This window comes from Pteropus alecto, unplaced genomic scaffold (genome assembly GCF_000325575.1).
Source record: "Pteropus alecto unplaced genomic scaffold, ASM32557v1 scaffold75, whole genome shotgun sequence".
Lineage (NCBI taxonomy): Eukaryota > Metazoa > Chordata > Mammalia > Chiroptera > Pteropodidae > Pteropus > Pteropus alecto.
Window position 1 is genome coordinate 20226295 of NW_006440638.1, and position 17313 is coordinate 20243607.

A 17313-nucleotide genomic window follows, 5' to 3' on the forward strand; every position below is an offset into this window, starting at 1 on the left:
TAAATTTGTACATCTCTGTGAGGCAGAAAGGAAGAGAAGGCAGTAGCTGTCTTAAAGCAGACTCTGAGAAAGTAAGTGTAGAAGTTAGAATGTCTAAAAACTTCTCGTGTGTTGTAGAAAAAAAATTTTTGAGCACAACCAATGTTTTCAGATGTATAAGAAAATTCCAAGATTGTTTTAAGTTATATGTCAGTCCTGGATATAAATCACACTGTTCATATACGATGCTAACATTTTAGCAATGTTGAAATTAATGTTATCCAATTTAATTTAAGCCAGAGACAAAGGAAAAGTTTTGAAAATTCCATATGCCAATTTCTTCCCTATATAGTGAAAGAATATTTATATTAGCCTCTAAAGATTTGTGGTACCATTCTTGAAAAAAAAATATGCCTGACAGATTACATATATAGTAAAGTCCATATTAGTAAAAGTGTTTATTGTAGCTGTGAGGTCTTTCTGGCTTTCAATCCTTACATGTTCCCATCTTAAATTCATATTTTATTTGATGGCTTTTAACGGCATTAGTCATTCTTAGTCTTACTGTAAATTGAATGTATTTGGTTATAATGTTGACAATGATGAAATTCATCAATTGTCCTGTAAACTGGACATTTTTATGGGAAGTGATTTTTCTTTTTCAAAAACTGTTTTGAATTTTTATTTAGTCAATCCTCAAATACTGGTCGAGCGCCAGACATGGGAAGTACAATAGGACTAAAACAGTCATGGTGCTTCCTTTGTACAGCCCATAGACTACCCCAAAACCAATTACATAACTGCAATTGCAATAGATGTTAAAAATTAACACTTAAGATTCTACGAGAGTACATAATACGGAAGAGCTGACCCAGTTTGTGGTTGTCAGAAAAGGCTTCCCCAAAGAAGTGACACATAATTTGGGACCTAAAAAATGCCTAAGAGTTAGTCAGCACATGGGGCTCAGGGGACTAACATGTACACAGGCACTAAGGCAGACATAAGTTTGATGCTTTGGAGGATCCTAACAAAGGACAGTATGGCTGACATGTCAGGAGCAAAAAGACAAGGTGAGGCAGATGGAATAGGCATCGTATAAAGGCTTGGTAAAGATCTGGCCTCTGTCAGTGGGAGCCATTGAGGAGGCTAGGGCTGTGTAGTAGCATTTGTTGGTAGCCAGTAAAATTAAGAAAGGTCAAGTGACCCTTTGCTCTGTCAATTTTTTCTTTCCCGATCAGGAATATGACTGGAGAAACTATCAGCCCAGCCAAATGAGTGAATCTGAGTTGCAAATGCTGGCAAGCCTCCGGCGGCAACAGAATGAAGAACTAGAGGACGCTGGAGCTTCCCATGTCCTGAGTGCATCCCAGGTTGACAACTGTAATGTCAGCATAAGTACCAGCAGTGACGACACAACCACCTGGAACTCCTGCCTGCCACCTGTGAGTCCAGGGCTTTGCGTCTTTGTTTATTGCATTAAGTAGAAGCAAGCTTTTTTCTAACAAAGCTCGGCCTTGCCTGGGAAAACCAGGGCCAAAATGAGAACACTCCTACGGGAAATAATTCAGAACCCACTCTGAAACAGTCTTTTAGGTGTGGGGGTATTGTCTTTTATTAAATTGACTTATTTACTGTCAGATAATATACATTGTGTTGTGATGTATAGAACCATACATGGAGAGAAAAAAAAATGATTTTACTCTGGGCATCCTATTGGATCCGCAGCTCCTAGTATAAGCTCTGGCACATAGGAGAAGCTCAATATGTGTTAAATGAATATTCGTTAAATGAATGAACAAAGAGGAAGAGATTGTAGGTGTACTCAGTATTGCTTGGATTTGAGTGCAGAAGAGAAACTTCTATAGAAGTCACCAGATTTTTCCCTGTGCCTAAGAGCCGTGATAGACACTGCAGACCCCTCATCGGCTTATATTTTCCCATCTGCTTATACAGTTAAAGCACTTTTAAATATGGCCCATCATCCTCACCATGGACCAGCGAGGAGTTGGAGCAGGTCAAAGTCTTCCTGTTTTTCAGTTGAAGAAACTAAATCCTGGGCCCAGCTTTCCACAGCTGGCCAGTGTTGCATCCCAGAACAGAGCTCAGTGTTGTGACTCAGTCCATTCTCCAACATGCTGTCCTCAAGGATATTCTGGCTTAATTGGAAAGACAAAGCAGAAGTACCAGCAGTGACGACACATGTACAGTCCTGTACAGCACAAGAGACATCATAAGGCAGAATAATAAAATCATTTTAAAATAATGGTAATTATTAAGCACCAAGAGACATTTTAAGACTTGCACGGGCCCAAGGAACATTTACTTATAAGGCCACATTCAACATCAGATCAAACATATTAAAATGCACTTTCATCGAACAATAAATATAACTTTCTTACTATGCAGTTTTGGAAAAGAAATATAAAATTGTGTAACTTTGATTCATATTTATATAAAATATGTAGAGATTGAGTTCAAATGAATAAATTATGTATTTAGTATTTAATTAAACATGTATTAATTTTGCAATTTTCTCTTTGAATTTTAAAGCTAATTTTTTTCCAGGTCTCCAATATTTTTGTAGATCTTAGTAATCTTAGAGTCCCTGACACTGGGCCTTACATGTGTTATCTAATTCACTCCTCACTGCTGTTCTATGTGGGAAGCACTATCGAGTTCCTATTTCGAGACGGGAACAATGAGGCCCTTGAGTAAAGTGATTCAGAACTAGCGTGACTCCTGAGTCTGAGATCCTAACCACCGTGATATGATGACTTCTTGATATGTGACTCAGTTGTCAAATGAGTGCTATGGGTATCCAGCAGAAGGAGAGATTTCTGCTCTGGAGACAACTTACAAGTCTTATTGAAAGAGGAATTCACATCGGCTCTAAGGAGCTGTGGGGGGAATGCTGTTAATTTTTCATTAGTGTTCTTTGTCCCCACCTTGTCCACCCTCCAGGTTTTTCTTGCCTTAGGTTCATTAAATTGAATGACCAACCACACACAATACCTCAAGCACCTTTGGTGCCAAAGAGCATCTACCCACCGAGAAAAAGTACCCCTGTATGCTGGTTACTCAGAGAATCCTTGTAGCCAGAGCTAAGGACACAAGAGTAGGTTACAGATTTTCGCCAATGCAGTTTACAATGGAATTGAAACATTGCCTTTCTTATAAAATATTCCTCAGCAGTCATTTAAACCGAAAAAAAGAAAGAGAACAGTGGCCTCCTGAACGAGCTCATTCTGTCGTGAAGTAGCTCAGAGCCCAACCTTACAAAGGGCAAGCTGAGGAATGATTATTTATGGACTGACAAGGCTGAAATCTTGGTTGCCCTGGATACAGTGTTCTCATCACTGTCCTGTTCTAGCAAGGACTGAAGTCCTCATGCATGACAACTACTCCACTCCAAAAGTATATGGCCAAAAATAACACCATCGGTAATGAACTTAATAACTCCTCTATTTGACCAAGTGAGAAATTGCAAACAATCTATTTTTTAGACAGAGAAAATAATTTAAAAACCTACCTTTGGTATTCAGAAAATATGTTTAATATTGCATCAAATTCAGTCTATTTCAGTATTGGAACTATCACCAAATGGAAAATTATATTCCTTAATGAACTTCTGCATCTTGTTGCTCATACAGAGTTTAAATAGAGCAATTTGCAAGAACCATTACTGTGCTTCTGAGAGCTCACACCTTTCCCTCTAGAAGAAATGAAAGAAATCATAACTTTATTATAATAATATCTTGCTTTTTTTGTATCTCAGTTATGGTGTCCCCATCTGTGCGGGCACCCAGACCAGAAATTTGGAAGACGCCTCCACTTCTCCCACTCCTTCATTTTCCATACCCAGTTGATCTCTGAATCCTAAGAATCCTCTTTACTTTTTCTGTCTGAACTCTCTTTAACTTATACCATAGCCTTGGCACTTTGTTTTTTATCCACATTCCTTCAACGGTCTCCCAATACCTCTGTGCCTCTGGTTCAAGCACCATAGCCTGACGGTTAGGAACATCTGCTCTGAAGTCATATTGCCAAGGTTCAAATCCAAGCTGTGACCTTGTAAAGCACTTGGCACTGTATCTGAGACATAATAAGCATTTAATAAATTAAGGTTAGTTGTCATTGTTAGTATCATTATTATTCACACTAGTGATCTTTCCAAAGCCGGAATCTGATCGTACCTCTTCCCTGCATAAAGCCTTCTCATAACATCGCCTTTTTAGTTTGGCATACGGGCCCCCCACGATCTGAGAGCCGCCCCTTTCTCCAGTCTCACCTCTCACTGCTCACCACCTTTTCACTCAGACTTTAGTCCTAGTTGTGATACCTTAAACGCACTCTGCACATATCCTTGTATCTTGTATCTGATTATCTCTCAAGTTCCAAGGCCTTCTGTAGCCCTTTTCCGGGCCTTGTTGTGAGAGACAGACTTCCCTTCTGCCACTAGAGCCAGGAATATCTCCATGATGACGCTCACCACAACCTAGCTTGTCCGTCTCACATTAACTCATTCCACATATTTTTTTTTTTTTGAGTGGTACAACATGCTGTGGACTATGCTGGGGATACAAATAAAACTTTGCCCAGTCTTGAGATGTTCATCAAATTGGAGGGAAACAGTGTAAACAGTAAGTCAGGGTAGTGAGTGATAATAGAATAAAGAGTACTGGCAACATGTGAGAGGGAGTAATTAATTCCACCTGTTGGTTTCAGGATATTTCACAGAGAAAACTACAGTTAAGCCAGAGTTCAAGAATGGGTACAGGTTCACCATGTAGAAAGAGAGGGAAAAGAATTCCAAGTTCTGAAAAGGAACAGAATTAAATCTTTGGCGGTGAGGGTGGAGTCTCTCCTTTAACAAGATAACCTCATCTTAGGGCCTTCGTTATTCCTTTACCTTGAGCAGGACTCAAAATGAGTTCTCCCTTCCCTCAGCATCACTACCACCTCCCACCCAACAAGCTACTCCATATTCTAGCCACACTGCGCAGCTTGCCCATCACTGCCATGCCTTTCATCCAGATCATGTCAATCATGCCATTCATTGCTCATGCTCTTTCCTCTGCCTAGAGACAGTCCATTCCTCTTCTCTACCTAGAATACTCCTTTTTTTTTTAAAGGCCCAAGTCAAATGTCACTGCTTTATGAAACCCTCCTGACCCTCGAACACCCTTGCACAGAATTATTTCTTTCTTCTCTGGGTTCCCATTATCTTCAGGGTCAATAGTAGCACTTGCCACATCAGGTTACCATTGTTACCAATATCCCCCAGCCCTGGTTATGAGCTCCTTGAAGGTGGGACCATGCTGAGCACAAAGCCTGGCATGAGGTCACACTCAGTCACTGCTGGTTGTTAGTGGTTGGTTGAATGAATCAATCAATAATATTAAGATTCTTTTGGTATTCTTGAATAAATCCTGAATGATGCAGGTAATATCTTACATTCAAAACTTAATAAATGGATATTGAATATATACACAAAGGAAAAATCTCCCTCGGGGCAGGGCTTAATGACCAATAGTTTAAAAGAGATTTAGGCAGGTCACATTCAGTTTAGCACCTTTATTAAGAACTTCACACACACTGTAGTCTGAAACCAGAAAGCCCATGCAGAGTAAAATGAAGTCTTTAGCAAAATCTATTGTGTTTGCTACAAGCTTTGCCTCCTCAGCTTCCCTCAGCATCGGTACAGTTCAGAGTAATATATACTGTTTAAAAGGTGTTTAGATATAATAAATTAGTCATTTAAAAGTATAATTAAATGTAACCATATTTTTCATAGCAAATTGGCTTTTATAGGCATCTCATGCTTAAAAAAAAATCAAGCCTGTTGGCCTTTGACAGACAAATTTTTCAGAGTTACTTAGAACCAAACTCAATTAAAACAATACTTTACAACTTCTGTGGAGACCAGGCTACAAGTAATCAATTTTGGAGGGTTTCTGTTAGGAGTAACCCTCATGAGATTTATTCAAAAACTGGGCTCTAGACAGCCATAGGAAGGGAGTTAGGAGTTGGTTATAATGGATTTTTAAGTGAATTTTATTTTGGTGAGACATTTTGATTGACAATAGCTTAAAAACCATGTCATATGTGTGTGCGTGTGCATGTGTGTGTGTGTGTGTGGGGGTTCTATATTTAAAAAAGGAATAGCTATCAATGGAAACAGCTTCATGTGATGACCAAAAACTATAGATTCTACATCAGCCAACCTGGGCTCATATCCCAGCTCTACCATTTAATGGCACAATCACCTATAAAATGGGAATGATAAAGGGCCTTCTTTATATTGGCATATTGAGAATTGAAATGAGAGCACGAAATGCACGTGCCCAGTGCCTAACAAAGTAAGTTCATGCTAACTGTAATCTGCTGCTCCCCCAAGTTATTCTCCTCAAAGGGCCACTTGAGTGATCGGGAAAGATTTCGAGGACATTTTCCTTTTTTATGACCACTGAGATTGTAAGGGTGGGCAGAGATTCTGTTGTTCTTATTTTGATGTGAGCTTGACCATTAGAATTCAAACTGACCCCTCAGAGCTTTACAAACAAACTCTTTCATTATTTCTCTGTCCCACCTCTAACCCAGATTCAAGAAAAGCATGACTCACATGCATACCACCCTATAAGCAGATGCTCCAAAGCCATCATTCTTGAACAATTTCGTAAAACGTAATGTCAAGCACATTAGTCTTTTCAGCTTATTTAAAAAATCAAAAAGACAAAACAAACAAAAAACTTATCACATGCATCCATCAAATGGCATATTGCAGAGCACAATATTTGGAGAAAAATGAGGCAAAATGCACTTAATAAAATTACAAGCAGATGGTGAGGTTCTCAGACAAGTTATGTATGGTCTTGATTAACCTTGAACATTATTGCCAATTTCATAGGTTTTACATAACATGAAAATATTGTCTTTACCTTTTAACATGGCAAGATTATCTTATCTCCTGTTCTTTTATTTAGCCTTTACTTTTCTCCCTCACCCAAAATTTCTAGCAGCTTGATCATGGAAAAGCAAAGCTTCTTTTGTGTTCACTAGTAGTTAATTTTATATGAATGGCGTTTTTCTGACACTAGTGCATGGCAACAGCGCCACCAAAAGGACGAGTTTCTAAGATCTGTTCCATTCCTTTGCTCATCAATGTTTTACGTGATGATTGCTGGCTGCTGTGTGTCCAATATGTAATATATTGACATTTCAGGCTCGTTATAGTTAATGGGTCTTAATTTGTTCTGATCTACAGATTCATTAACTTTAGGTGTAATGAGTTTTCTTTTAATTCTCCTAAACTAGAAAGGTAAGTAGTTGATTGTACTAAGCTGCAGGTAAATCAGATGAGCAGATGTCTTATACCACTATAGAAATGATATACGAAAACTGATATTAGAGTCTGCGTAATATCTGAGCTGTCACGAGAAAATATTGAAATGTGCAAGTTGTTCTGTGTTTAGCGACTATGAAAGTCACCCCATGAAATAAACTTTCCTCATTCTCAGAGTACTGTCTATTATATCTTACGTTTGTCCCAAATTTAGCAATGTAGAAAAACTTACTTTTTTAATTTTAAATATATACTACCCTGCCATAAGAATGAAATCAAATGAACTTAATTTATGATAAGGAGGTAGTCTTCTATAATTCAAATAAATGTATTTTGGGACCACGTCTCTTTTTTATTTATTTATTTATTTATTTTTGGCTTGACATAAACAGATTTTGTTATATTTGTTATTCAAAAACTTAGGTATTCACTACTCTAGGTGAACCCCCGAGCAAGGTTAAGCCCTACAGCCCAGTGGTTACTAGGGCAAATTGTGGAATCAGACAGCCTGGATTCAATCTCTGGCTCCAGTATTTCCTGGCTGGCATGACCTTGAGTTAACACCCAGTATCTGAATTTCCTCTTTTGTTAGATGAGGTTGTTAACCCCTATCTATTTCATAGAATTACTGTGAGGATCAAATGAGAAAATATCTATCAAGGGTTTAACACAGAATAGGTGCTCAATAAATATCAGTTACTGCCATTATTATAATTATTTGTAGGTATTGGTTGCTATCCCTTGCTGCTGCTTAGGGTATTCTCTAAATGTAGCTGAGCTACAAAATCAAAAAATCAATTTTATTTTTTTAACTGGTGCTTTCACAGGAGGTTCTGCTACTAGAAATAGTAGAAATACGTTTACTGCTGCATACGTATGGAAACATATCTATTTCCATTTGTGGAGAGAGACATCTGGCTTCAGACAGCCTGTCATATTCTCCCCACTCCCACTCCACTATGTTCAGAGAGCTTTTAGAAATCATTAGGCACATTCTCATTCATTCTGATTTGGGCCTAGGAAAACAAAAAGACCTCGACCAAGTGAAAGCTCTGCCCTTTCAAAGCATCAAAGCGAAGTTATGGGAACCAAAATATCTTGAAGGAGCTGAATCATTCTTATAATCTCTTCTGTCCCTGAGTCTGATCATGAAATTAGGAGACATGTACAGAGATAGAGAAATGGGGCCACCCAGTTTTGTATGGTACCCATTCAAAAGCAAGACTTGTATCTTTCCCCAACTGAGTCATTAGCATTTAGGATTTGTGAGTCAGTTTATAGCAGTAACATGTGTAAGTCAGAATGCTCTGCCATTATAGGCTATTATTAAATTTAAGTTGCTTATTGAATAAAATATTTTGGAGTAACAACTTGGTCATTTGTTTTCAACAGTACAAATTAAGTTAAGGAATCAGATATTCAGACTGAGTTACATTGCTACAATTATTTTAACTAAATATCTTCATTTACCTTTCTATCTATTTATGTCTGCAACCCTTACAACTTCAAAAAGTTTCCACTGATTGTTTTGTTTCTTTTCTAACACTTAAAAATCATTATAAATGTGAATCTAATAATTGTATTCCTTTTTATTCTTTGTATCATTGGATCTGTTTTATATAAACATGAGCAAACATGGAAAGGGCCAGTCTACGTAGTCTCAGTGACAGCTGAGTTACAAACAAGATAGGATTCTGTAATATTTCTATTCTCTAGAGGATAGAGTAAGTCCTTTGAAATAAGGGGGTTGGGGCAGGTATAAATAGAATTAATGGTATAAAATTAAGAAAATGGAAATTTTGCTGAATATCAGGACAATGATGCTTTGAGAGTTATGGAAAAAGTTATCTGAAAGTAACTAGGCTTTTTTTTTTTTTTTGTCCATTCACTGATAGCCTGAGTACAGCTAAAATACTGGACAAATAGCAATGAATGTATTATATGGAATATTTCTGCATCGGAGTGAGTTGGTCTAGAGAACCAGTTAGGCACTTTGCTTGCTAATCCTTCTTTGCTCTGAAATAATAAAGCCTAAATCATAGAACTAAATTTCACTTGCAAATTGCTAAAAGTGTTATTTCTCCAGTGAGATCAAATATGTCTTATGACATGTTTTTCCTTCCACTGTTCTCCCAGCTGCTGTTTCTTATTGCTGAAATGGTGATGCATTGATATTTGTTCAATAACCAATATCTGAATATATTTAAATTTATGGTGCATCATGGATAGTCAGGCTAAGTGACTGATTATCAGACAGGGTGTTTGATTTAAATTAAAGGAACACTTCCATGAAATTATTTATAGAGGAAGGCAGTTTACTCTAAAGAATTCGCATTACCCATGTCATTAATGTTTTAGGACCTATTAAAATAAGGAATATGTGGAAAACAAGGAATAAGTGTTCTACATGTACAGGCACCATGGTTGAGCTCAGCACTATGGGAACACATTATAGGTGAGAAAACCTTAAAGCTGTCCACATTGGGTAAGGAACTAACTGAAGCCCTTTAAATGCAATTCAAAAATGTATACCAAATTCCAACTTGCAATAAAATGAGAACGTTAAAAATGATTTCCATATTACGATGACATCGTTTTTAACCACATAGGAAAAAATACTTTTTGAGGTTATGTTTGAAAAGAAATTTGTATCAGATATAATGGAATTTTCCACCTTTATAGACCAATTGAAAAACATCAAGTTCCAATGGGGTAAGTTAAGGCTTACATGGGATGTAGTTGTTTAGTTATGTTTTGAAATAGACAGTAACTTAAAGGTTTCTTGCAAAGGGAAAAATTAAGATTTCACATTTTTGTTAGGTATTGGCATCACTTTTTCAGCTCATTGTTTAATGCTTGAGGTTTTATTATACACTTGGGAAAAATTACCACCTTGACCTAAGATTTACATGTGTAATTCTGTTAATGAAAACAGAAGTTATCCTTGCAAACTTACTAACACTGAGATATAAATATATATTCTGTATCCCCCGGTCTCCGAGTTATTGCTGATACTGGCTATGCAGCATTAATTCCACGAGGTATCTTGTTTTGTTTTGCTGTATCTGGAAATATCAACGAACGATAACAGCATAAAAATTCCATGAGAAGTAGGATTCCACACATGAACTTTGATTACACCATAGGTGCTATCTAGTCCAGTGACTGGCCATTAAAATAACCTGTGTTTTCTCATATATATCACTTCATTATTTGCTGCATCTCCAAAACAGCCTTCGACTCTTCTATAACATAAACCAGCCCTTCTTCAGATTGTTTCTCAGGAAAGAATTACAGTAATGAGAATGCATGTGAAAGTATATGTGAAGAGCATTCTGCTGATTAATACCTCACAAATGTTTTGTCTTTTACAGCCTGTCAACCAAGGTCGTCACTATCAGAAAGAAATGAATCCACCTTCTCCTTCTAACCCCCGGTAAGAATCACTAATAATCAAAATTATCTTTTTAAAGATTAGTTAGAAGATTGTGCATTTTTCTTGGTTTCATAAAATTGTTTTCCAAAACTTCCCAAGAGCTTGCCAGATTTTCGTTTTTAGAAGTCTTAGTTCGTCTACTTTTATTATTCAGATTATGGTGTAGTAGTTAATAGTCTACCTAGATTTAAATAGCACCTCAGCCTTTTACTAGCTGTGGGACTTTGAGCAGGTCATTTAACTTAAAGTAATTCAGGCATAATAACTTTTTTATAGTATTTTAGGGAGGATCAGATGAACTAATAAATGAAAAAATTTTAACACAGTTCCTGGCACATAGCAAACTCTCTTTAAGTATTAATTCATTATTATTCTATTTGCGTAGATATTTCATTTTGATAGCTATTTGATGTCTAGTACATTTTAGACATAAATCTTTTTTATATAATCTGGTGCCTTTAAATTTTTCAAGATAGTCTGTACAAGTTTAAATGAGCATTCTCTTTTTCACAGTTTCAAAAGTTCATAATTTCAAAATTATTTCTTTATTTCAAAAATATCATTGACATGAGTCATTTGTCAACACAGAAAAACTTCATTTAGGCTCATTAGGGACAAGGAAATCTGAATTTCGCTTTCAAAATATATGTAGTATCATATGGCTATCTAATACGTAGCTAAATAAACTAGTTTATCAATATAAATCTATATTACTTTATTACTGTTTATTATATACTAGGCACATTACAAATTAGTCTGTCTTGAGCTTCATGCACAGGATCTTAGTTATTGTAATGTATCTTATTATCCAAATGTATCCCATTATCAAGCTCTCTCACCTGCACTGTGGCTTGTCCCATGGAGTGAACCAAAATACCAACAACAGCATTATAGATCTAGCTCCAGAGTGTGCTATCTATTACACAGTGTCTGAATTAAGACTTATTGGGAGGACATATCAAAAACAACTTATCTAGTAGTAGGAGAAGGAGAGAGGGGAAGAGTGAGGAAGGGAGGGGAGGGGAGGGGAGGGGACGAGAAGGAGAAGGAGAAGGAGAAAGAGAAGGAGAAGGAGAAGGAAAAGGACAGCAGGGATTTGTTAAATAAGATTATTTATTCCAGGGCTATACACTGGAACCCAAGAGCAGCCAGGCCTCAGAAGGGTCCTGAAACGAGGAACTGGAAATAATCCTCACTCCAGTTCCACTTGCTCCCTCCTGTTTGTTCCATTCTTTTCTTTGAGCACCAGCTTTCTCTGCTTCTCAGTCACATATGGCTGTCTGACAGCTCTTGAGTTTACATATTACAGTTCAAAATACATGCTGAGGCTGGCAGGCTATGTCTGAATCCCAGTTTCTACTTTCCAGAAAAGAAAATGTGATTGGCCTAGCTTGGGCCAAGTATCCACTTCGTCCAGTCAACAATGAACAGCAAATCAAAGCCATGTAAAACTAACATGGCTGTCAGGAGGCTACCTCTACTGTTTACAGGACTTTTAATGGGGCCCAGAATATTCATGACATAGGTAGAATAAATGTTCTTTATTAGTAATCTTTTCTAAGTATTCTTGGTCTTTACACTTGATCTGGACATTCATGTTATCTAGTAGAGAGAATTGTCACTATCACAAGTAAATACAATAATAGCTTCAAAATTGAGATTGTAATTTCAGTATATGTAAAAAAGTGTTTCAACATTCTTTAAAATCAGTTATCTCTTGATATGTGAATATGTCTCTTGTAATCATGCAGCTCATCTAGATTTGACTCGCAAACTCTTTTTGTCCATTTATGGGTAAACTTTCAAGGTAACTGGAAATCCAGCTTTGGTCCAAATTATAACAAAGTCAGAATTTTTAGTATGAACAAATGAAAGTAATAGTAAGACATGTTAAAAAGTAGAACCTTTTGTCTTATTAAAAGGAGAAAGGGAACCTAATTCTCATCCTAATTTTGCTACTAACCCAGTAAACGATCTCAGGCAAGCCTCTCAACCTGTCCAAACCTCATCTAAAAATATGAACAGCCTCATGTATAAAGGAAAGGATTTGAATAACTTGTTCTCTGTAGTCATTCCCATCTTTAGATTCTACAACTTCGATGAGACTCATTATATACTTTATATATGAAAACCAGTTCCACTATTGAAGAGAATACTGCTCTATATAGAAAACATCTTCTTAATATTAGATAGATTAATTAATTAACATTTAGATGTGGTAGCGTGTGACTTTAAATATCTCTTTTAAAATTTGATTCTCAAAGAGAATATAAGAAAATTCACCAATAAACAGCATATTTTATTTAAACAATTAAATGTTCATTCATTTAGGGAGAAATAATTTACATTTTACATCGTAAAATGAAGAACCAAATTTTAAAGAAAAAATAAAATGCCATTAATCTCTTTTGCCAGCAGGTTATCCAACAGTTTTCTAGAACATTATTATATAAGTGTTCAGGAAACCTGCAGATTACATGGCATGGTTCTTGGATCATACATTCAGCAGCTTGGAGAATTGGCAGAAAGGCATTATTGGGCCATAAATAAAGAAGAAGATAAAATTATGAGGTCACTCACTATAGATCATCATATAAAAATGAGATAAATTGAATCATGTAATGCACATAATTTAACTTAAAATTGAAAGCTATGATTCTTGAAATTTTTATTTATTATATTTCTTACAAATAGTATCCCATGTTTTAGACTAAAATTAAATTTTAAAGTTAAAAGATACTGATAATGAATATGAAAAAATATATAAGAAATGAAAAGTCTCTAAGTCTACTCCCTTGGATAAACAAGCATCTAACCTAAATCCTGGATGGAAAGTTTGGCATACAAAGGCTCTGAATGATAAATGAGAAGCAGGTGGGCTCTTGATTTCCTGAATTAAGTGTGATTGTGATTAGAGTAATGCACATGATGGTGATGGGGACATGAGCACATGCAGGTCCATCGAGAGGAGAGCATGATGGTGCCCTTTGAGAGGTGAAATGGTCACATTAGCTTCATGAAATATCTGCAATATTCAGAGACCTACGAACCTGATTATTTTTTAATATTTTTTTATTTTTTAATTACAGTTGGAATACAATATTATATTATTTTCAAGTGTATAAAACAGTGATAGGACATTTATGTAACTTATGAGGTGATCATCTTGATAAATCCAATACTCATCTGACCATATACAATTATTACAATACTACTGACTATATTCCCCTTACTATACTCTGTATCCCCATGACTATTTTGTAACTACCAATTTATACCTCTTAATCCCCTCTCCCCTTCACCCAGTCTCCCAAACTCCCCCACCAATCCGGCAACCATCAAAATGCTATCTATGAGCTTGTTTCTGTGTTGTTTGTACATTTATCCTGTTCTCTAGATATCACATATAAATAAATCATATGACATTTGTCTTTCCCCATCTGACTTACTCCACTCAGCACAATATACTCTATGTCTATCCATGTCATTGCAGATGGCAAGATTTCATTTTTTTTTTATGGCTAAGTAATATTTCATTGTACATATGTACCATCTCTTCTTTATCCATTCATCCACTGCTGAACACCCAGGTTGCCTCCATGTCTTGGCTATTGTAAATAATACCGCAATGAATGTATGGATTCACATGTGCCTTCCAAGTAGTCTTTTGGGTTCCTTCAAATAAATACTCAGAGGTGAAATTCCTGGGTTCTTCTTTGTCTCTTAAAGTCTATTTTGTAAGTATTTTGTAAGTATTGCTACCCATGGCTTTTTTTTTTTTTAACTTCTATTTTCACGAAATACCTTTTTCTATCCCTTCACTTTTCAGTCTGTGTGTGTCTTTCAATGTGAAGTGAGTCTCTTGTAGGCACCATATGTAAGGGTTTTGTTTTCTTATCCAATCAGCCACCCTATGTCTTTTGATTGGAGCATTTAATCCATTTGCATTGAAAGTAATTGTTGATAGAGATGTAGTTACTGCCATTTTATAATTCATATTTTTCATCTTTTTCTTCTTAAAGAAGTCCCTTTAACATTTCTTGTAATACTGGCTAAGAACCTAAGATTTTTTTAATTATATAACTCATACCCACATACATACATATTTAGAGAGTTAACTTTCAGTTAGCTTCATTAATGTAACAGAACAATCAAAATCACCAAAGTCTTTCATTTATAATTTATTCTGGAAAGATTTTTATTTCTGCAACATAATTACCTTCTTAGTTTTCTGTGTTTATGATTAAAGTTAAAGATAGCATGCAATCCACAAAGCAGGCAGATTTGAGTTTTGAAGAGTTGATTTTAGGATGAAAATAGCTAAAACACTGCATATATTCATATATTGTTTTTCTCAGAGTAAAAGAATTCACTTACACTCATAGGGCAATGCTTGATGTTGGATAAAGGTGAGATGCAATGGTAATCATTTCCTGAGACACATACGGTCTAGGAATTGAAATACACATGGTTTACCTCATCATATTATCTTGCATGTCTAGATTTGCAACAAAGCCATTTCCTCTTGCATTGGTAGGCGTGAGTGTGATATTTCCCATTATTTTTTCTTAACATACTGACTGATATTTAGGTAGTGTCTCGGATGCTGGGATCCTTGCCTCCAGTGTCCATATACATTGCCTCTTGGGGCACCCTCAGCCTCTGTGACAAGGTGCAGAAATGGCTAACATAATCTGATACGATTTAGAGGAGTGTTAGGTAGGAGGAAACAATTTCACAGTTCATTCATGTTGAGAAGTGCTTCCTAGCATGTAAACTTACATGCTGCCAAACGGAGCAAAATGGATGCTGTTTGCAGCCTTAAACCATTTATTTTAAAATGCCATCTATTGGTTTATGGAGTTTAGAGCTGTCCCTTAGGCACATCTATGTATGTGTTTATGTAGATTTTTCAAAATAGCTCAAGATATTTTTGCTCAGGAATGGGTTTTATAAAATAAGCTGTGATTACGTTCTAGTTGTCTGTTCCTATGGATGGAATAGATAACCAGTTTTCATTTCAAATGATGATTATTACTTACTATTTTTACAACTCATTGGAAAATTAGGGGGAAGAGAGAAGGCAGTCTAAGGCTCTACAAGGTTCTAAATGTTTATGGAAATAATATAGAAAATAATTCTAGAATGCTCAGTAATGAATGGCATGGTTTTCTAAAGTGTTCGCTTTATGTTTTATCACTTATCTATATTTTTTTTAATGTCAGTGCAGATTGTGTTAGGTCTTGAATCCTTTGCAGCTTTACCACATGTTTTTGTGATATAAACGTACTTATAACTATAACTATCTGATAAAGCTCTGCAGATTTTGACAGAAGATTAATAACCACTGACCTCAGTTCACGCTGGCTCAGCTGGCCTGACTGAAGCAAGCTGGCCTGTCATCGTAACCTACAAGCGCTACTCTGGACTGATCACAGTGCTTCATTTTTCTTTCCTCTTCAATTGTCGGGGCTCAGCCTAATGGGTTTCTCCTCTATAGCTTAAGTTTTTGCCCCACCAACACAAAAGAGAGAAAATGTATAAAAAATGAAATTAAATACAGAAATTGCATGTCATGTTCCTCTTCAAATGATTGTTTGGATCATTTTAAAATAAGTAAGTTGGATTTTTAGCAAATATTCCTTCTTCAGACCAAAGTACAACAGAGAATTTCCTGATTAACTGTATCACACACACACACACACACACACACACACACACACACACACACGTGGTATATAGAGAGAGACAGAGACAGAGACAGAATGAACTAACCTGAGCCTCTGGTGTGGTTCCCTCTTAAACTCAAGTGACTCCATGACCCCTCTTGCTCTTAGAGAGATCTGCAGTCCACTAGTCCAACCTTTACAACAGACTTTAAAAACACCTGGTCCAAAGAGACAGCTGGGCCCCTTTCCTCCTCAGTCTACATACAGCAAAGGCCAGGTTCAGAATGGCTTCCCTAGTATCTCTAGCCTTGCCCCAGAGAAAACCTGAGCTAAGGGCACCCTTGGTGGCAAACTGAACCCCTCGAGAAATATCCTGCTTCTCACCTCTGACCACTCTGAACCTGAGACCATGCTCTGCACAACTTAGGGGGCACCATTGCCATTAGGTTCCAAAGGACCCAATACGTCACCAACACAATTGGGCAGGTGGTGGTCCTCAGCCCCATCAGTTCGCTTTCTTCCTCTGCTCTTGGCACTTGGCCTGCCCAGCCCACTTTCATTCCTGATTCTGATCTTTATTCTACCAGAGCCAGATTGCTCTAGGCACCCTGTCCCAGACCTTTTACTAGCCATCACCCCAAAAGAGTGGGTGCCACCCCTGCCCACTTGACCAGTATTTTCTTTTTCTTTCCTCTCCCTCCTTGTTCATTCTGGCCCTGCCTGGGCAGCAGGGGACCCCACTCCAGTTTCTCAGCTGAGAAGTCTGCCTGCTTTCTGACTAGGTCTCTCTTGGGCCACTGGGACTTAGCAATTCAGCCTGAGCCTGCTGCTTTTCCAGTTGTATTACATAAGAGAATCTTAAGCCATTAGGGCCGGGAAAATACTCA

General features: G+C 36.9%; 1 protein-coding gene across 8 annotated transcripts in view; it reads left to right on the forward strand.

The window, feature by feature from the left end:
• Positions 1-17313, forward strand: part of CUNH3orf67 (chromosome unknown C3orf67 homolog) — a 211036-nt gene that overhangs the window by 159951 nt on the left and 33772 nt on the right. For 6 of the 8 annotated variants that reach the window (XM_025050713.1, XM_006917500.3, XM_025050714.1 and 3 more), the window contains 2 exons: positions 1218-1421; positions 10696-10757. In XM_025050713.1, the coding sequence (XP_024906481.1) occupies positions 1218-1421; positions 10696-10757 (266 nt within the window). Of the gene's footprint in view, positions 1-1217; positions 1422-10695; positions 10758-12124; positions 12246-16072; positions 16348-17313 lie in introns of those variants that run through there. The other 2 variants (XM_025050717.1, XM_025050716.1) reach the window with 2 other exon arrangements.